This window comes from Paramisgurnus dabryanus, chromosome 3 (assembly GCF_030506205.2).
Source record: "Paramisgurnus dabryanus chromosome 3, PD_genome_1.1, whole genome shotgun sequence".
NCBI classification, from domain to species: domain Eukaryota; kingdom Metazoa; phylum Chordata; class Actinopteri; order Cypriniformes; family Cobitidae; genus Paramisgurnus; species Paramisgurnus dabryanus.
Window position 1 is genome coordinate 17,903,481 of NC_133339.1, and position 21,802 is coordinate 17,925,282.

The 21,802-nt window shown below is 37.6% G+C and overlaps 2 protein-coding genes and 1 non-coding gene across 3 annotated transcripts in view; all 3 read left to right on the top strand.

Annotated features, from left to right (window-relative positions):
* Positions 1 to 656: 656 nt before the first annotated feature.
* tnpo2a (transportin 2a) lies at positions 657 to 16,540 on the top strand. The gene is made up of 25 exons (XM_065277945.2): positions 657 to 756; positions 1,744 to 1,843; positions 1,939 to 2,014; positions 2,142 to 2,291; positions 2,440 to 2,546; positions 2,756 to 2,889; positions 5,364 to 5,445; positions 5,541 to 5,663; positions 5,739 to 5,857; positions 5,936 to 5,996; positions 6,194 to 6,374; positions 6,582 to 6,734; positions 9,711 to 9,936; positions 10,036 to 10,207; positions 10,322 to 10,408; positions 10,520 to 10,627; positions 10,709 to 10,867; positions 10,976 to 11,063; positions 11,191 to 11,289; positions 12,269 to 12,364; positions 12,685 to 12,760; positions 12,844 to 12,943; positions 13,060 to 13,134; positions 14,183 to 14,325; positions 14,434 to 16,540. Exons 2-24 carry the CDS (start codon positions 1,745 to 1,747, stop codon positions 14,288 to 14,290), a joined length of 2,679 nt encoding a protein of 892 aa, XP_065134017.1. The 5' UTR covers positions 657 to 756; position 1,744; the 3' UTR covers positions 14,291 to 14,325; positions 14,434 to 16,540.
* On the top strand, positions 6,046 to 6,115 carry LOC135769220 (small nucleolar RNA SNORD41). The gene has a single exon (XR_010542382.2). It is a non-coding gene; the product is annotated as a small nucleolar RNA SNORD41 (small nucleolar RNA).
* An 806-nt stretch (positions 16,541 to 17,346) lies between the features above and the next one.
* tmem104 (transmembrane protein 104) overlaps positions 17,347 to 21,802 on the top strand; it is a 46,081-nt gene continuing 41,625 nt past the window's right edge. The window contains exons 1-2 of the mRNA XM_065277943.2: positions 17,347 to 17,610; positions 17,905 to 17,993. Of these exons, the coding sequence (XP_065134015.1) occupies positions 17,949 to 17,993 (45 nt within the window). The 5' untranslated portion in view covers positions 17,347 to 17,610; positions 17,905 to 17,948. The remainder of the gene's footprint in view (positions 17,611 to 17,904; positions 17,994 to 21,802) is intronic.

The following is a 21,802-nucleotide window of genomic DNA, read 5'->3' on the forward strand; positions in this document are numbered from 1 at the left end:
GGTAGTGCGTCTGGATCCGTAATCCAGTCATGGGCTGCTAAATCCTGTGGATCTGTTGTATATTTGTCCAAATAAAGTTTTTTGGCAGTAGCACTTAGTTTCTCCCGATAGGGTCCCTTATCTTTTTCTTTTAAACTCCTCAATTTCTTCGGTTCTTCTTCAAGTTTACCTAGTTTTAGCTTAACACACACACAATTAAATGGCATAGCGGTCGGCGGTGCCTCTAAACATGGCGCCCACGTCCCATAATGCAACACTGCGGGGACGTACATTAACATTCCCTATTGATATCTAACTTGCTCTAGATTCACTTTCAATTCGTAAATTAATGAAAAAAAAAACTTTCAGCGTGTTGTTAATTGTGAACATAATTCTCCGGGAAGTGTTTATGCTAATAACAGAAAAGTATATATAACAAAAAAAAACCCGTAAACATTAAATAGAATAATAATAATAATAATAAGATGGATCAGAACCATTCATTATTTAATACATATAATAAGAAATGTTTTAATTCGTTCTAAATATAATACAACAATGGAGGATTCAAAAAGTTGACATTTATGTTTAAATTATTTTGTATCAAATAAATAAAAATAATTTAAAATGTGCAATTTTCACGTCAAACCGTGAAGTCATACGTCACTTCCTCCTTTCGCGCTTTCGCTGCGGAAGTGTTTGAAAGTGCCATTGCGAGAGATTAGCGCGAGCTCCACGCTGCACGAACTGACCCGCAGGCCTTCGCGCGCGGCATGTGTAAGTGATCATGTTCGAGCTCTATTTATATATCAGACAATAAAATATGTATAGTTCTGGACCCAATAATGAGGTATAATATAGATTAGAACCGAACTGGCAATGCTAGATGACGTCTCAAAGTGAACAATTCACTTCTTGCATGCGCATGACTCAGTTTTGCCTGCGATAGATGACTATTACTTGTTGCTTTGAAAATAGTTATTTTTTTTTAGAATTGATGTTTTTACGATTATCTTTGATTTAACAATCATTAGTTTATTATTATTACGCAAGATATTTGGTCGAGATCAACATCCTGACCGAAGATTACGACATCGAAGTTATTTGCATTTCTAACTTTAAAATGGCCGAATCATGCATTTCTTGACCATATAAGTACCATATAAACAAGATACTTGATTGTAGATAAAGTTATTTATTTATATTTAAGATTATAAAGATCGTGATTTGTCTTAAAAAAGGCGGAGTGCGGCGTGGGGGTTGTGCTTAAATTTGAAATACAATTTCCACAGTTTCCGCCTTTGTGTTATGTTCTTTCATGATAAAGGACTTGCCCACCATTCCTAAATCTCCAATAAAGCCACCGTTCTTGCTTCCGTTGCTTTGGTATTGAACTACTAGACGGTTTTAACTAGACTAGGCCTTGCACCGTATGCAAAACCATGTGCATTCCTGCTTCTCCATGCTTTCAAGTTGCACGTCTTAACTTAGATTAAATATGTTGTTCAACAAAGCAGTCATAGATACATTTGCCTACAATATATTCGTAAGTGTAATATATGCATGATCTACACAAGGTGTAGTTTTTAAGGAACAGCTGTTGCAATAAAAGAGGAACTCAATAGTCAAAACACAAATGTCTCGATTTAAAATAAGTAGTTGCTCTACTGAAGTTTCCTGACCTTGAGGTGCAGATGAGTTGTGTTGGATGTTGTTGTATACTGATAAGAGAAAGCAGTTGGTGAAGACCTTGTTTGTGTGCAGGATGGAGTGGCAGCCGGATGAACAAGGCCTACAGCAGGTCCTCCAACTTTTGAGAGACTCGCAGTCCCCGGACACAGCCACACAGAGATCTGTACAACAGGTATAGACTTTCATTTGTGGTTAAACTAATGTTAGTCAAGAATCACGTCTTTTGACTCTTTTAATCATTTGTTTTTGTTATATATATTTTTGCAGAAACTAGAGCAATTGAACCAGTATCCTGATTTCAACAACTATCTCATCTTTGTTTTGACCAGACTGAAAACTGAAGGTGGGTCTTTGTGACATAAGCTGTGTTTTTTGAAAATAAAATAGTACTTCAAACCATGAGGGTTTCGGTAAGTTACACTTTTTCTATATAAATGAATGAATGAATGAATGTCTATTATTTTTTACAGATGAGCCCACTCGATCTCTTAGTGGTCTGATACTGAAGAACAATGTGAAAGTTCATTATCAGAACTTCCCTCCTGGAGTTGCGCACTTTATCAAGCAGGAATGTCTGAACAGCATCGGAGACCCTTCCCCTCTCATCCGGGCCACAATTGGTGAGTTTGCCCTCCATCAACTTGAAAGTACATATAACTTGGCTATGCAACGGACAATGTTTAACAATATTTAACTTAAATGCAGTTTCTACCAGTTTGAGTTCAGTATGCAGTCTTGAATAATAATTATTTCCCTCTGTATATTTAGGCATCCTCATTACGACAATTTCCACCAAAGGTGAATTGCAGACATGGCCGGAGTTGCTGCCCCAGCTTTGCAACATGCTCAACTCTGAGGACTACAATACCTGTGAGGTCGGTGCTTTTCTGAGCTCTTCACTTCTGCTTTAACTTTTATTTATTCTTTTCAGTTTCTCATTACTCATCCGTCCTGCGTTTCTTAATTTGTTTTGTCCTGCACGTTTCCTTATGCAAATATATATATGGAAATGCAATGGCAAGTTGACCTAGATGCTAAAACCTAATGTCAATTGGGTGAGACATGTCTTAATGTTTACACACAGGGTTCGTTTGGAGCTTTGCAGAAGATCTGTGAGGACTCGTCTGAGCTTCTGGACAGCGATGCTCTTAATCGACCTCTCAACATCATGATTCCCAAATTTCTGCAGTTTTTCAAGCATTGCAGCCCTAAGATCAGGTTGGGTGGAATAAATATTTCATCCTTTTTTTTTTTAAGACCAAACGACCCTGTTTGGTATCGTAATGCAACTTTTTATGATTTAAATATAGTAATAATAATAATAATAATAATAATAATAATCTTTGCATCTGAAACATTGTTCTTGGATGAACATAAGACCTTATGGGTAGGGAAACCAGTAATTAGTGTAGTAATAAATAGTGTAGCAAATCCCTTTAAATGGATACTCCAGCCAAATATCAAAAGTTATCCCATGGTTTACTTATCCTCAAGCAATCGATGTGATTTTGTAAGAAAAATAACCATATTATTAAAGGGATAGTTCACCTTAAAATGAAAATTGTCATCATCTCATCCTCATGTTGTTCTAAACATGTATGAATAATTTTTTTTCTGCTGAACAAAGAAGATATTTTGAGAAATGATGGTAAAAACACGGCATGTAGTGTCCATTGACTTCCATAGTAAGAATAAAAAAATGATGGAATTTAATGGATACCGTCAACTGTGTCCTTACCATCATTTATCAAAATATTTTCTTCATTTTTTCTTACTATGGAAGTCAATGGACACTATATGCTGTGTGTTTACCATCATTTCTCAAAATCTCCTCTTTTGTGTTCATCAGAAAAAAGAAATTCATACAGAAATTCATAACTAGCTTCCAGTTATGATGCCATCTTGAAAATTCACGAGAGTTTTAGCACAGTGATCGCTGGTTGTCATTGGTACTTTGCGCAGCGACTCTAGTGAATCAAAGATTGCATTGTTACCGGAATCTAGTTAAAAAATTTTATCAACAAAAAAATCAAAATCGCATCTATTCCCTACCTTTATTAACCCCTTGGAGCTGTGTGGATTACTTCAATGAAGGATTGATGCACTTTTTTGGGGTTTAGAAGTCAGAAGTTGTTCCCTGATCCCTTTTTTTACCGTTATAAGCTTGGAGAACGAGGACATTTACTAAAACAACTCCAAATGTGTTTGTCTGAAAGATGATGGACGTCATGAGTATCTCTGATGCTTGAGGTTAACTTCATCTTATAGTAATTTAGATATTTTGCCGAAGTACAACAAAGTATAAGTCGTGCCACTCGGCGGCCATCTTTGCAATGCCTCTGTGTTGCGCTTTCGCAGTAACGACAATTCCATATTACCACACTCCAAGTAATGTAAGTTGCTGGATAGCATTTAAAGCAACATTATGTAGGATTGTGGCCAAAACTGGTATTGCAATAACAAAACTTGTGCCTAAAACTGGTACTGCAATCACACAACTGGTGGCCAATACACAAAATGACCCACAAACATCAGTTGAGGGCTGCAACTCCACTTTTTAAATGACAATATCCTGGCCAGACTACTGTTGACAGTGACATAAGTATTTGAAATGAAAATGATTTCTTAATGTCTAGTGACATATCAGGGCCATTTTATGATTAATTGATATAAATTTCTTACATACTGTTCCTTTAAAGGGAAAAAAATTGCCGTTTTTGGGTGTGTCCTTTTAAATGCAAATGAGCTGATCTCTGGACTAAATGGCAGTGCCATGGTTGGATAGTGCAAATTAAGGGGCTGTATTATCCCCTTCTGACATCACAAGGGGGGCCTAATTTCAATGACCCATTTTTTCACATGCTTGCAAAGAATGGTCTACCAAAGCTAAGTTAATGGGTTGATCTTTTTCACATTTTCTCGGTTAATATAAGCACTGGGGACCCAATTATAGCACTTTAACATGAAAAATGTCAGATTTTAATGATATGTAACTTGTTCTGAAATGATGACAATCTAAATGACAAAAAATTGATTGATTTGGAAAAAGATGATTTATTTAGCCTAAATAATGATTAAGTTTTTATAATTTATAGATACATGTTAATTTATTTACGAATATATTTTGTAGATTTACAGATGCACAAATACTAGCTTATTAAAATTTTTATTAAGACACTGCTGTGTTCTGTATGACGGAGACTGTGTACATTTACACATAACAACAAGCTTAATGATCTTTCATTTATTTTTGTTTTTCAAAAAATATTTATTTAGCTACAGTGTAGTTTGTGTAAATTTTTTTATTAGGGGAAAGACATGTAACACCCTTGCATTCTACCTCAGTGCACCTCGTTGTTATAAATTTAAATAATAGTTAAAAATTTTTTTTTTAATAAATGAAGGCGGTAAAACCGCATACCACGCCACGGAAAAATCACCTTAAGGGAAATTCCTTTACTGCGACAGCCCTGCCTCTGGGCAGTTATTTTACTCATGCAATACTAAAGTCCTATCTACTTGAATGGGAAATCTATTCCCTTTAGTTTAAACCAATCACATTCTTCACTACAATAGTGATAGTTACACCCAGTAATGGCATTTTCATGTCTTCAATTAATGTCCTGGAAAAAAAGGACTTGGTTATATGCTTGAAAGTGTTGTAATCTAATATTATTTCTGTGGCTCTGCAGGTCTCATGCTATTGCCTGTGTGAACCAGTTTATTATCGGAAGAGCACAAGCCCTCATGGACAACATTGACACATTTATCGAGGTACTTTTAGTGTCCTCCAGTTACAAAATGTTGAGTTTAAATGCCTATTGATTTTAAGTAATTAATTTCCTGTCTTTTCTTTCATGTTACTCCAGAGTCTGTTTGCACTGGCCACCGATGAGGATTGTGAAGTGAGGAAAAATGTGTGCCGGGCTCTTGTCATGCTTCTGGAGGTTCGAATTGACCGGCTCATCCCGCACATGCACAGCATTGTTGAGGTAAGTTGACCCGCCTGTGTTTTTTAACTCTGTGTATTGACCAATCAAAGCGGCTGATGATGCTTTTTTCTACAGTACATGTTGCAACGCACACGTGACCCGGATGAGAATGTCTCACTTGAGGCGTGCGAGTTCTGGCTTACGTTGGCCGAGCAGCCCATCTGTAAGGAAGCCGTATCTGGACACCTCGCACAGTAAGTGACCTTGTAATATGATAAACAGTATACTTTCAATATGTGAATGTTCAGCTAAAGCTCTTCTTCTACCCTCAGGTTAGTCCCCGTTTTGGTGAACGGCATGAAATATTCGGAGATTGACATCATTTTGCTTAAGGTTTGTTTTCTGTTTATATTCTTTTAAAAGTTCTACAACCGGGAAGATCTTGGATGTGACGATATCTTTAATCTTGAGACACATCTATGATGTTCATGTATTCATACTGTCTGATCCAAGGCCTAGAGCTCACATTCATCACTGTACTTGCAGTCCAGAAACAGTCCATGACTTTTGACCTTGTCTTCCCGGTTTAGGGTGACGTGGAGGAGGATGAGGCCGTCCCGGACAACGAACAAGACATCAAGCCGCGCTTTCACAAGTCTCGTACCGTCACCCTTCGCCATGAGAGCACTGAAGGGGGTGAAGGGGCGGACAGCGAAGATGAGGATGATGATGATGACGACGATGATGACAGTCTGTCTGACTGGAATCTACGTGAGTTGATTATAGAAAGCTTTTTCAGTCTGGAAGCATAGCGATGGTGTCTGTGGAGATGATTACACACAATATTTTGACTGTCAGTGATTTTCAAGTATTCATACTGCCTGATCCACAGCACCTCCATGTGTCTTATATTGCTTATAGCAAAGTTTTTTTATAGTTTATAGTGAAATGTGGTTGTATTTTGCATTTTCTTTTTAGGCAAGTGTTCAGCGGCTGCGCTTGATGTCTTGGCAAATGTCTTTCGTGATGAATTGCTGCCCCATCTGCTTCCAGTACTGAAGGAACTGTTGTTCCACCCTGACTGGGTCGTGAAAGAGTCTGGGATCCTGGTGCTGGGAGCCATCGCTGAAGGTATAAAAGGCAGTCTGGTACAAGGTGTAAAAAGCAATACTATTGGGATCTGTAGATCATTTCAAGTAACCGAATATAGGTTTCAACACAGAAATTTGGTCTATCCTTAACTGTGGGTTTAAACCAGACGAGAGTATAATGATTTCATACAAAGTCAAGCCAAAGATGCAATCAGACGTGTCCTTGCGTGGGGCGATGCGAATGACGCGATATGGGCGGCGTGTTTGCAGCAAAAACCCGCACTATTCACCTCAAACGCTTCTTTGCCCAAGTTAAAAATATTCAACTCAAGCTAAAAATTCGCATGACACAAAGTTAAATCCCACAAGTAATCTAAAGCGAGTAATGCGATGCCCCGCGTTTGGTGTGTAAGTAGCATAATATTAAAGGATTAGTCCATTTTCTAGTCCAAGAATCCAGATAATTTACTCGCCACCATTAGGGCTGTGTTGAAAAAATCGATTCATCGATTCTGAATCGATTTTCATGTTTATTTCTAAAGATCGATCCTTAACTCAGAGAATCGATTTAATAATTAATAACTTAAACTTGCCGCGTCATTGAATTCACGCATGCGCGCGAGGTGGAAGGACATTAAAACAACGAACATAGCAGTAAGTAACGTTAAGCAAGCGGTTGTTTTGAAAACTCTAGAAATGCTCAAAGCTGCGATCTATATGTAAAATAATCCACTCATAACAAATATACGAGTTATTTGTGTTATTTTTATAATAAGCGCCAGTAAATCCACCGCAGGTCTCCAGCGAAACTCTCTCTGTCCCTCCCTCTGTGCTCATGCAGCCGGTCTCTGACGGGCAGAGGTTTCTTGAGGCGCGCGCAACGGGACACCAAATAAAAGAGTTCTTCTTACACATAATGCTTATAGTTGTAAAGTTTTCTGAACTTTAAGCAAGCTAAGACAAAACTCGCGTTTATATCAGTGACACGTGCGCTGCTGGAGTGGTCTAGTTTGACGCCTAATTCGCTTATAGTACAAACATCTTTGATCAGAAAGACGAGAAAGAGACGCAAATGTTAAGGTCTAATAGAAAGTAAAGAGCATCAAGACCTTAAAACAGACTTCATCACATTATAGCACCCGTCATAATATATATATCTAGAGCTCCGACTCTCATATACAGGTATTTATCCTGTCTGTAGGTTTGTGCATATATTTATACCTGTTCATTTTACATACTGCCTATTTTTTATGTAATGTATGCATAAATACAAAATACAATGCATACTATAGCTTCAATAGTCTACAAAATTAATAACTCAATTAAAAACAAGATTCTGTCTATCAAGACTTGATGTTATCCTCTGGGCATTTTCACTTTAACATTATTTACTTTAAATTGTCCATATTTTAAAACTGTGGTGAGCAGTTAAAAGCTAGAGTGAGTGGCAAATAACTGCACATTTTTATAATCCAAAAACAATATAAACTGAAAAACATGTATATTATGAAATATACAGTTACCATGAAATAAAATGACTCATTCTGTGGAATAGATTTTTGGTCATCCCCCCCTATCTTGCACCATTTCGGGCTTTTTTTTAAAACACTTATCTAAATCTCGAAGATGGGATCAGATCGGATCGAATCGAATCGAACAATGATAATCGATTCAAGATCTTGAGAATCGGAATCGAATCGATTCTTGAAATTTGAATCGAAACCCAGCCCTAGCCACCATGTCATCCAAAATGTTGATGTTTTTCTTTATTCAGTCGAGAAGAAATGTTTTTTTTTTTGTTGAGAAAAACATTCCAGGATTTTTCTCATTTTAATGGACTTTAATGGAACCCAACACTTAACCGTTTTAATGTGGTTTAAAATCACAGTTTTAAAAGACTCTAAACGAGGCATAATGGTCTTATCTAGCCAAACGATTGTCATTTTGGGCAAGAAAAAAAAATGCACTTTTAAACCACAACTTCTCATCTTCCTCTGGTCCTGTGACGCGCCTGCGTGACCTCACGTAATTGCGTAATGACGTTGAAAGGTCACGTGTTACATATATGAAACGCACATTTGGGGACCATTTTAAGCAATAAACTGACACATAGACATTATTTAGTATTATTCGACATACAACAACGTCAGAACGACCTCTTTTCCCACACTTGTAAACACTGGGGCGTAGTTTTGCATACGTCGTCCGTGACCTCTTAGCAATGATGTTTTACGTGAGGTTACGCTGCCACGTCACAGGACCGGTAGACGACGTGTAGTTGTGGTTTAAAAGTGCTTTTTTGCGCTAGATAATACCCTTATGCCTTGTTTGAGATCGTTTAGAGTCCTTTGAAACTGCAATTTTAAACTGTTAAGTGTTGGGGTCCATTAAAGTCCATTAAAATGAGAAAAATCCTGAAATGTTTACATCAAAAAACATAATTTCTTCTAGACTGAACAAAGAAAGACATCAACATATTGTATGACATGGTGGTGAGTAAATTATCTGGATTTTTTAAAGAAAATTGACTAATCCTTTAAGGTTTTAGTCTTCATGTCGTTGTCAATGAGTTTTTGATGTCACTAGTGATCTCTTTTTCCATGAAAAGGTGTAACAAGTAGAGGTCTTTTTAGGTCCTAAGAAATGTATTCAACCCAAAATGACCCGAATCACTTATTAGCTGAACCAGATGTTTATACATTTTTTTTAAAGACCCGAGTCCGGGTTGGAAAAGACTCGATGCACACGTGAAAGAGTTTGGGTCGTCTCTGGTCCATTTGGCAAAAACACATTTATTGTAAATTACTTAAGACACGATGCTGCTATTTTTATACCCGACCTGTGTCCGAGGCACACGTTTAACCTAAAGACCGAACCTGCTTGCGTCGGATCTCTGTTTTTTGTATCCAAGTGCACCCGTGAAGACCTCTAGTAATAAACGCAATGCATTGTGGGTTTTACAATTCCAAATATGCAAAAATGAGTAGTAAGCAAGTCTATTCTCTCTTGTTCTCAGGCTGCATGCAGGATATGGTGCCGTACCTGCCCGAGCTGATTCCCGAGCTGATCCGGTGTCTGTGCGATAAGAAAGCTCTGGTTCGCTCCATCACCTGCTGGACTTTGAGCCGCTATGCGCACTGGGTGGTCAGTCAGCCGGCCGACTCCTACCTCAAACCACTGATGACGGAGCTGCTCAGACGCATCCTCGACAGCAACAAAAGAGTCCAGGAAGCAGCCTGCAGGTGTGTGTTACCTGGGAATGTGCTTTTTTGCAAAAATCTATATCTGAAGGTGCCAAGTCTGAGGTGTGTATATATATCATTTTTACGTCTTTCCCACAGTGCATTTGCCACTCTGGAAGAGGAAGCCTGTACAGAACTCGTTCCCTACTTAAGCTTCATTCTGGACACACTGGTGTTTGCCTTCGGCAAGTACCAACATAAGAACCTGTTAATCCTTTACGATGCCATCGGGACGCTTGCCGACTCTGTTGGTCACCACCTTAACCAGCAGGTGAGTCTTTGACTTGAGTGAAAGAGTCAAACTCAAATTTAATTTTTTGTCATTCACATTTGATTCTGATTTTTTAAAATGTATCTTTACACATGCAACTCTTTTGTTTAATAGGAGTACATCCAAAAGCTCATGCCACCTCTTATTCAGAAGTGGAATGAACTTAAAGATGAAGATAAAGATTTATTTCCATTATTGGAGGTATGGTAAAATGGCTCATACAACTTTTAAGATACTTGTGCTTTTTCCAAATATAGAGAAGTTAATGCAATACATTTTACGATGTCACTTAGTTTACTTTTCTTGTTGTAGTGTCTGTCTTCAGTGGCCACAGCTCTCCAGAGCGGCTTTCTGCCCTACTGTGAACCAGTTTACCAGCGCTGCGTCACACTGGTCCAGAAGAACCTCGCTCAAGCCATGGTCAGCTTGTATGCTTGTTTAAAAAGAGCCAGTCTTAATGATAATTCTGAATTCATTTTAAACATTGAATTGTTGTTGTAGATGTACAGTCAGCACCCCGATCAGTACGAATCCCCTGATAAAGACTTCATGATCGTGGCCCTTGATCTTCTCAGCGGTCTGGCTGAGGGACTTGGCAGTCACGTGGACCAGCTGGTTGCACGCAGCAACATCATGACCCTCCTGTTTCAATGCATGCAGGTATGCAGAGGCCATTAGCTTTGACCATTTCGCATTCCAAATTCATACTACATAACAATTATGCACCGTAAACAATGCCTAACAATGTTTATACTTTGTAAATTTAAGGACACCATGCCAGAAGTGAGGCAGAGTTCCTTCGCCCTGCTGGGTGACTTGACCAAAGCCTGCTTCGTCCATGTGAAGCCCTGTATCGGTGAGTTGCTGTGTGACTCTCATACTAAAGAAATGCTGATGCACGGAAGTGGTTTCTCATGCAAACTGTTGCTTCTGTGTGTGTCGTGATGGTTAGTTTGTCATTGGTGTCCGTTTACCCTCTCCAGCTGAGTTTATGCCTGTACTGGGTCACAATCTCAACCCTGAGTTCATATCTGTGTGCAACAATGCCACGTGGGCCATTGGAGAGATCGCCATACAGATGGGTGAGTATTTTCAGCCTTTTCATTTACAAATGCAGAAAATTTGTTAGTTAGAGGTATTGCGGAGGATTTTCTTTTTCTGGGTGGATCATCAAGACTATTAGTCCTCCTAGTTGTCAATCAGGAGTGTTGCGCAATTGCATTTTTTTTAAAAAGTGGAAAAGGCGGTTCTTTTCTAAAATTCGAGAAAATCCTCCGCTAAGGTGTGAAGCACGTCAACTGGCTAGTTATCCTCCAGACATTGACGGTCCGGACCACGTCTTTCTCATTCCGGCCGTGTGGCGCGGGTCTCCGCTCGCGGTGTGATGTGCGTACGCACTATTCTTTGAGATGCACTTGACGGCCTTTTGTGCAGCAAAATATATATTTTTTTTTTTGGAAGACCTAGTTAAGGCGGTAGGGTTTCCAAGCTTAGGCGGGCCGCCCGAACTGAAATGTGCTGCGGGAAACCCTGGCGTATTTTAATGTGTGAATGGTTGGGTTCATAATTTTTTGGATTATATATCCAGGGCTGTGACGGTAGCAGTATTTTACCACTAAGATTGTATATACGGTGGTTATAGAATGTGTGGGTATGTGCGCATTTTACATACAAAATGTAAATGAGCATTGGATGTTCATTTCTTAACAAACGTGCGTGTTCATGGGTGCCGTTTTTTTTCTGCCATTGGGGGCTCATTACAATGCCAAGCAATGCTCTGAAGCACCCTGGCACTTGAAAAAGGATAATGTGCCCCTTATATACACACAAAGTGCCCCTTATATACAAAAAAGTGCCCCTTATTCAGCTTATTCATTAAAGCATTGTACTTTTACAAGGATTGTACTTTATATTTTTCATAGTTTGTCACATGCACTTTACCGCAGGTCGCACTTCATGACATCCGTCATGGCCCTTTATTGACATCTGATATATCTTGAGTTGCCTACTAAGGATGCCTTACCTGTCATGTCGCATGCGTGTATTTGTTTTGTTTTTTAGGTACGGAGATGCAACCGTTTGTGGCTTTGGTTCTCGGTAGCCTTGTGGAAATTATCAACAGAGCGAATACACCCAAGACTCTGCTGGAAAACACAGGTGTGCGATTTGTTTTTTTATTTGGCAATTGTTTAAACTTGTCTTATTTCTACCCTGCACATGTGATGAACTCCAAAACAGACTTTCGAAATGTGATTCACCTGTTGAAAGGTCAAGTTTAAAAGTACCTTTTTTTTTTTTACAAAAGTTGTGATCATTTCACTAGATAGGACCGTAGGCTCAACAAAGAAAGACAAACATCTTTGATAACACGGGCTGATTAACTTATCAGGATTTTTTAATGAAAGTAGTGTAATCCTTTAATTGCTTGTAACGTCTTTTGGGTGATACTAAGTCCTTGTCTTTTTCTTGTAAAACAGCCATCACAATCGGTCGGCTGGGCTACGTGTGTCCACAGGAAGTTGCGCCCATGTTGCCGCAGTTTGTTCAACCTTGGTGAGACACCGATTATATCATTGAATGTCGAGGTAATAGTTTCATGTAACTTTAAAATCTTAAGTCACTTTTTTGCGTCAAAGGTGCACATCACTCAGAAACATTCGGGACAATGAGGAGAAGGACTCTGCATTCAGAGGCATTTGTGTGATGATTGGGGTGAATCCTGGAGGAGTGGTGCAGGTGAGACTCATACAAAGAGGTTTTCAGAGTTGAAGAATATTTTGTATTAGAAGTGAGATTGTAGTTTTTAACTGGTTGTCAAAGTAATTTAAATGTATTTGTTTTTATTTATGCAGGACTTTATCTTTTTTTGTGATGCTGTGGCCTCCTGGGTAAATCCCAAAGATGATCTGAGGGACATGTTCTACAAGGTACAGTTTATTTACCCATCTGGGCAGTTTTGTCAATTACACTTGACATTTGAGTGTGCATTAAAGGTCTCATAATGTTTTTCAAGATATAATATTAGTTTACTGTATCCCCAGAATGTGCCCAAAAAGTTTTAGGTCCAAAACCCTATAAATAATTTTTTTTGTACCATGTTGAAAAGGCAATTTTGGGGTGTGCAGGAAAAAGTGCTGTTTTTATGCAAATTAGCTGTTGCTTCCCTCCCCATTTTTGTTATCTATACCAAAAACACAGTTTTTTTTATATAAGTCAATTACCTTACTTCATTGTTCATACTGAACGTTCGATTAAAAAAAAGTTATGTACAATTTTAAACTGGATAATATGAACTGTTGTCTTTGGACAGTTGTGGGTGGGGCCTGCACAATGTGCATTAAAGGTCCCCTAATTTTTTACAAGATATAATATTAGTCTCTGGTGTCCCCTGAATGTGCCTTTAAAGTTTCAGGTCCAAAATCCTAGAAATCGTTTATTATACCATGTTGAAGTAATTTTTGGGTGTTTTTGTGTAAGAAAGTGCTGTGTTTGTGCAGCGCTTTTATGCATATGGGCTGTTGCTTCCCTTCATTTATTGTTATCTATACCAAAAACATACACTGCTTTAAATAAGACATCAATCACCTTAGTTTATTGTTTATAATAAATGTATGTAAATGAATTATGTAAAGATTTAAAATAGATTGTGGGGTTAGGACAGTTTTGGGTGGGGCGTGTTCAAAGTGATGTCAGTTTGCTTAAAAAAACATCAATAGCTTGTCTCATGATACTGTTGAGGTTTTGGGCAGATTTTTATTGTTACAAGGTGGTTGTGTATACACAGGCAACACAATATTTTAAACAATATTTAAACGTGAATTTCTCATATTAGGTTATTTTATGTAATTAACCCTTAACATTTAGTACATCAAATTTAACCTCTGCTTGAGGGATCTTGATTATTTAGAGTTAAAAAAAAAACTTTAGAAGTTAAACTTACCTTGGATTTCAACAGTCTGTTTTTATCCTATGTAGATTTTGCACGGTTTCAAGGATCAGGTAGGAGACGATAACTGGAAGCAGTTCTCTGAACAGTTTCCACCTCTGCTGAAGGAGAGACTTTCAGCTTGCTATGGTGTGTAGATGCCCACCCCGCTTACATAGGATGTACATGTTAGGTAAGCAGAACTTCACTTATTCAGTACAGCATTAAACAATAGTGCTGTTATTTTTTCCCAAATTTTTGCTCTTTGTTATCATAGTTAATTTCTTTGCTTGTCCTCCAGGTTAAATCTATGGGAGGGTTTCTGGAGAAACGCATGTCTTTGTGAGATTGACATGTTGTTGGAGACAAAGGGGTGGGACTGTTGGTGATCTGTGTCGGCTCCACTTCCTCCGTCTCTGTGAAAAGAGGAAATGAGAGAGTTAATGTGAAATCAACTTCTTGTCTGAGTTTGGCTTCTGTTCAGGTTGGGATTTAAACCAGAAGCTCAGGGATTGGGATTGGAAGCGAGGGAACATTCAGGCAAATTTCACCAGCTGCTTATTTAAGGAGCGAATTAAAATGCTCATCTAGTAGACCAGCCTCAGCTGTATCCCTAAAGCACACAACAATGCATTCAGTGGCATGTTTGAGGCAGTCTGTGCCTGAACAAAATTTATCTTAAAGGGATAGTTCACCAAAAAAAGAAAAGAAAATTGAAGCTTGATAGTTGTAGTCACCACCACACCTTTTTCTTTGCAAATATAAAATTTGGGGGGCTATCACTTTAAAAGTTATTTGTGAAGATTGGTCATTTAAGTTAATGACAATGCATGTGATCAATGATGTTATAAGAGATTCATTTTGCAACCATTTAGTAACTTTAGTATATTTTTGCATTTTCTGCCTGCTTCATGTCTTTGCACGTAACATTTGAATTTTATTATTTAACAAACACTGATTTCCCTCCTCTTTGTTGATAATACTACTGTAGCCAGTAATGAAACGAAGCTTTTTCTGCCGAACTGAAACGCAAATTGGGGAGCAGAAAGTGTAATAAGTTTTAGTTTCAGATTTGATCGCTGTTGTCTGCTTTCTATCTTTCTGCTTTTTTATTTTTCATTTTGCGAGCATCATGTGTAAAATTAAAATCATTTGAAAACCTGAACCAAGAATTTACTGTAGATTTGATTTTAAAACTATAGGAAATTAAATAATTTTAAAACTTTGTTTTGTTGATATGCACGTTCTTTATTAAAGATTTTTAGGTTTTTCCTCAAAGATGGGAATCTGTTAGTATTACAAAAGCCATTTCTGTTCAGTCAACTATCAACCAATCACATGCAAGCAAAGGCAATTTCTAAAATCAGCTCCAGTTTAGCCTTATTTCGTCGGTCATTAAGCTATCATGTTATAGCTTGTAATGTATTTAATGTTTTTGAAATTATGCAAACTTGTCCTTTAGGCAGTAACATTGTGGAATAATTTAGAAGTAATGCAGGTTTGGAGGAAATTGTTGGATAAAACTTTACATAAAACATTGGTTTGATTTTATTGTGTTTGATGTTCTGTATCTGTGGATACACTTAAGCATTTGGAGAAGGGATACCCCGTCCCAAAATCGTTTTTCCTTCCGTCTTGGTCGCATTCATATCATTGTACTAGTTGTAAATGCCTGTTAAAGCAATATCCGTGTTTGTCTGCGAATTTACAGTTGAAAGGCATCTTCTCATTAAACACTAGCTCCGACAATCTAATTTTTTAATTCTTGCATTTTTCTAAGCTGCTGTTTTTATTAGTCTGTTAAAATCTAGGCCATGTATTTCCAAGATTTGCGAAAGTGACTTAAAGTGCCACATTTTAATCCAGGAGGACCCAAAATTGTAAACGAGACAATTAGGGCTTAATAGAGCGATTGCCCTTTAATATTAGAAACGCTGTTAGATCTTTAACAAAATCATGCGGTTATATATTTTGAATTAGTAAATAGTTTGCAAAATGGAAGTCTGAATTATAAGTTGTGCACTGATGAATTAACTCCTGTTACAGTCATGATGTTATGCTGCCAAGCAGACCTGTTTCCTTTAGTTATCATGTCTTTTTATTTTTTTTATTTTTTTTTTAAGTTAAATGGTTTGTTTTAAAGTTCTTTTAATATATTTTGTTTTGTGCTTGCATGCACAAATATTTTTTCTTTTTGTTTAAAGAATTTATTTTTCTTTTTGTTTAAAGAATTTTATTTCGTTTTGCTCAGTTTGGAGAAATGCATTAGGCTTATGATTTTTAGAAAGTCTGCTGAAGCATTGATTTTTCCTCTCATCTTTCCCTCATCAGTTTGGATGTTGACTTGTTTTTCACTAATCACTTGTATTGAAATCTTTGAATGGGGAAATAAACATTTTCAGTTTAAATATAGCGTGTTTTCTTCTCAACTGCTTGGTACTCCAAATGTGTTGATCAATTTGCAACTTCCACTGATATAAAGTTTGAAACTTATGTGCAATACCTGCAAGTAAATTTATTTAATAATCATTAGGGTCTGGACTGTTACTCAGTTATTAACAGAGATAAAATCTAAAAATGTATTTGCAGATAAACTATTAAACACTTTAAAGCTGCATATTACTACAGTGGAGTAACACTATTAAAGTAACTTTTTACTGCAAATGAAAAACAGCACTGCACTGATATAGAAAAAAACTGATAATGAAAATCTTAAAGGGACAGTTCACCCAAAAATAAAAAGTCATTTTACAAACTTGTATAAATTCTCATTGTTCTGATGAACAAGAAGGAAGATATTTTGAAGAATGTTTGTAACCGAACATGAGCCCTGTTCATTTCATAATATTATTTTTCCTCATGGAAGTGAATGGGGCTCATGATTGGTTTGGTTTCAAACATTCCTCAAAATATCTTCCTTTGTGGTCATTAAAACGAAGTCATTTATGCAGGTGTGTTACAACATGAGAGTGAGTAAATTATTACAAAATTTTCATTTTTGGGAGAACTATCCCTTTAAATAGGTAACGGACTGCGTATGGCATTAAAGTATCGCGCGAGCAATGTAAATGCTCTGCTTTCAAATCGCTATCGCGGTACTTTGATGTCAAAAGCCGATCGGTCTGCGCAGAGCTGCGTTAAGTCGAACACTTTTTATTTACTTTCGCTGAGACTACGTAATAACCGTCATCGATTATAACCAACCAGCGATAGTGTCTGACCGCTACACCCCGCCTCCGTATCAGGAACCATGTTTTCTGCTCATATCCTGTACTTCATCATTTTAATGCATATGTTTTCCCATACTAAACGACTTATTAATTTAGATAAGCTATAAGGAAACAATGGGGCGGTTTTAATTGGGTTTTTACTTCTCACACGCGCTGCGTGGCTGGAAAGCGGTCTCGTGCATTCCTGACAGTTGCTTCGCTTGACAACAACAGTTATTACCTCATATATATCTTGGACACGGGGCCAGGTAAACGGGTTCTGTCTGAAATAACGACAACTTTATGAAGTTAACCCCTATCTCATGTGTTATTTTTGCGGAGGAATGTTCAAGTAATGCATCGTATATCGGTTGTTTAGTTGAGTTGTACGTTGAGCCTACGTAACTTATTTGGCAAATAACATCTGACAACGAATTAAGTGAAATGTAAACCGTTCATAACGAGTACGAATATTGCTTGTCGTGTTATTCTTGTTTAGTTATGGCCATTTGCCACGAATGTTAAAGCTGTTTAATATTAAAAGGCATTGTGTTTCCTCTCAGGGTGATAAACTTTCGGTTTTGGGTGTTGCGTTTGCATCTTCGAAATGGCGGGGGGCATTACAGAGACGGGGGAGCCTTACTCACCATTTGTAAGTATTGATTTGTCTACTTGAACCACTTTAACGTTCACACACTGCGTAACGTTAGTTCAGCTGCATGTTACAGTAATGTCACGGTACCGAATGCCACGTATTGTGTGCTTACAGCAACTTCAAAAAGAGAACATAAACAGACCATGTGAATAAGTCATGCACGTGATATTTTGTGTCTTCTGTTGCTCTGTATTGAAAGGTTTCCTTACTGCGTTCCTAAAATAGTTTGAGAGTTGAGTTGTAATATTTAAAGAAACAGTGTAGGACAGTTGAATTATAGGTTTGTCAAAACATAAAATTGAATTGTAAAAGTAAGGCTATCATAAAGCCTTTAGTTGCTTCTATCTAACTTCAAGTCATGTGATTTGACCACTTTCCTGATTTAACTGCCAGTAAAGGAAAAATGAGATCATGCAAGTGACCATGACAGCTTCAATGTTACAACAACAGGCAGAAGGTGATGTGCAAAGCAGAAACAGTGTTGCAATGGCTTGAATCAGCAAAAATGCATGCATGATCCAGACCGAACTGTTTTTTGCTTACTCTGTAGTCTAACATTCTCATCTGTCAACATGTACAAAGCTTTATGACCCACATTTAAATAAAAAAACCTGTATGTTTAATTCAAACCTTTTTTAGATTCATTGCTGTTTTTTTTATTCATCACCCCCTGGTAGAAATATTTCAGTAGCACACAGCACCTGTTAAACAAGTACTAATGAAATAGGTAAACAACAAGGTATGTTAATTGCCTCACTATTTAAATACCAAATATGTCCAGTACCCACTTTGCTTAAATACTACAGAAAAGCCTTTTAAAGGAAAACACCACCGTTTTTTATATTTTACGATGTTCTTCCTTCAACTTAGACTAATTAATACATACCTCTCTTTTCTCAATATGTGCACTTTAAGGGATGGTTCGGCCAAAAATGATATTAAACCCATGATTTACTCACTCCGAAGCCGCCCGAGATGCATATGTCCATCATTTTACAGTAACACATTTTCAGTTATTTTAGAAAACCTTTTAGATCTGTCAGTTAATCAAATGTAAAGTTACGGGGTCCACTTCAAGTCCAAACGGGTCCACGTTGATAAACATAGGCCTTTTGAGGGTAATCTGTGCCGTCCAGTAATGGCGTCATCTAAAGCCCGGAATACACTGCACGATTTTTGCCCTCCTATAAGATCATTACCTTTAAACTCGGGTACGAGAGGCATGTAGACTGTACGATGATGACACGGAAGCTTCGGCGGCAGCGTCACACGTTGCGCAACGTCACCAGCATGCGCTCGTGGTAAACAAATACCGGCGCGCGGGTCGTAGCAGCAAACACACTGTGCGGTGATCATGATTAGGGCTGGGTATCGATTCAGATTTTACGGAACGATTCAATTTCGATTCACAAGCTACCAAATCGATTCGATTTCAATTCTCGATTCAATTTTCGATTCTGGTTCTCAGACCGGTTTTTATACTCTATTCAACTCAATGAATATAGATTTAATACAAATACTAAATTAATAAAAAGAACAGTGAACAGCAGGTTACAAGTGGGTAATTAATAAAATAGACGAAGCACCTGAAACCGTCATTTTAAGCACTGTATGAATGAATGACAGGCTTGCCTCTTGCTCCTTGGTAACATTGCGCTAGGCAAAAAAGAGGGTGACATCTAGTGAAGAAGACTAGTAATTCGATTAACGTTAATCTTTCCTTCAATGTTTGCAGAAATAAATATGAAAGAAAAAAATCGATTCTGCTCTTTGAGAATCGATTCTGAATCGACCACGTTAAAAAAAACGATTAATCGAAAAATCGATTTTTTTGCCCAGCCCTAATCATGATACCGATCCCGATCCAATCCTAGTATTTTTCTTGATCCATTTAGAATTATGTGTGTATAAACACATAAATATATATACGCACACATATACACACAAATAGGGCTGGGTATCGATTCAGATTTTCCAGATCGATTCAATTTCGATTCACAAGCTACCAAATCGATTCGATTTCGATTCTCGATTCAATTTTCGATTCTGGTTCTCAGACCGGTTTTTATACTCTATTCAACTCAATGAATATAGATTTAATACAAATACTAAATTAATAAAAAGAACAGTGAACAGCAGGTTACAAGTGGGTAATTAATAAAATAGACGAAGCACCTGAAACCGTCATTTTAAGCACTGTATGAATGAATGACAGGCTTGCCTCTTGCTCCTTGGTAACATTGCGCTAGGCAAAAAAGAGGGTGACATCTAGTGAAGAAGACTAGTAATTCGATTAACGTTAATCTTTCGTTCAATGTTTGCAGAAATATATATGAAAGAAAAAAAAATCGATTCTGCTCTTTGAGAATCGATTCTGAATCGACCACGTTTAAAAAAACGATTAATCGAAAAATCGATTTTTTTGCCCAGCCCTACACACAAAACATGTTGCACAAAATCAGGAGAATATCATGTGAAGTTAATTTTTTTAAAATGAGATACAAGTTTAAAGAATGTAAGTGTTCTTAAATATTTATTAATTGTTTTTGAGTGGACATACGACTGAGCAAATAAATAGTTCAAGTACGTTTTTACTTAATTGCGCAAACTGTCACAACATGAAAGACTTTTTAATCAGATGTTTAAAATACTGCTTGTGCGTGTGTGTGTGTGTGTATGACATATTTAATTCACGCTGCTCCAGTGTATTAACTCGGCGAGCACCAAACCATTCAGTTTTTGTGACCTTAAATATCTTCATATATGCATTTGTTTTTCGCATAAGGCTGTTGAATATATTAGGAAGATTTTGAATATAGTTTATAATAACATTTATGGTGCTTTTAAAATAGTTTGACTTTTCTGTAGCATGACAGTAACAACCACAAGTAACGCACAGTATCGGATTTGGATCGGCCCCGTTTTTCCGATACCCGATCCAGCAAAAAAGGTCCGGATCGACCCGATATCCGATCCAAAGTATTGGATAGGCCCACCCCTACTTTGGATGCAAGACCGGGAAAACGGCCGTCTTTGAACCTCTCTCATTGTACGACATAGGACCACCGATGAAGAGCCACGATCACAGAAATCGTGACGATTGTTTCATGATGGCAATCTTTCGTCTGGGACAGCCAATAATCGTGCAGTGTATCCCCGGCTTTAGTCGCGTCTGCATTCAAGATGTGGCCGTATACCTTTAATTGTTGTAGCTACAGCACGTCCATTTAGCCTAGCCCCATTCATTCATTAGGATCCAAACAGGGATGAATTTTAGAAGTCGAAGTGCTGCATACTTAGTGTTCATCCGCCATACATTATAGTAATTATTTTTATGCGCTTAGAAAATCGCTATGTTTTATTTTGTGCCACCATACTTACTCATGTAACAGTCTTTAAATCGGGAAAATATGGAAGTGTTTGGTGGCTTTTAAATTCATCCCTGTTTGGATCCTAAGGAATGAATGGGGCTAGGTTAAATGGACACCTTTGTAATGCGATTAAGTGCACACATTGAGAGAGGTATTTATTAATTCATATGTATCAAAAAGTTGAGGGAAGGACATAGTAAAATATTTAAAAACTGTAGTGTTTTCTTTTAAGGTAATCAGGATGTTCCTGTGGACCCTGTGAGTTGATGGATCATTGTATTAACAGCAGAAAGGTCAGGGGTTTGACCCCAGGGTACACACATACTGATAACATGAATAGCCTGAGTGCACTGTTAGTCGCTTTAGATAAAAGCATCTGCCAAATGTGTAAATCTACTTGTAGAGAGCACTTGCACATAAAATGTATACCTTAAT

Bases quoted from the DNA above. Each gene is read 5' to 3' on its own strand.
- tnpo2a (XM_065277945.2), top strand. From the start codon at position 1,745: ATGGAGTGGCAGCCGGATGAACAAGGCCTACAGCAGGTCCTCCAACTT. The intron at 5,664-5,738 runs GTAAGTTGACCC...TTTTTTCTACAG, and splicing joins ACATGCACAGCATTGTTGAG to TACATGTTGCAACGCACACG. The intron at 5,997-6,193 runs GTTTGTTTTCTG...TTCCCGGTTTAG, and splicing joins TTGACATCATTTTGCTTAAG to GGTGACGTGGAGGAGGATGA.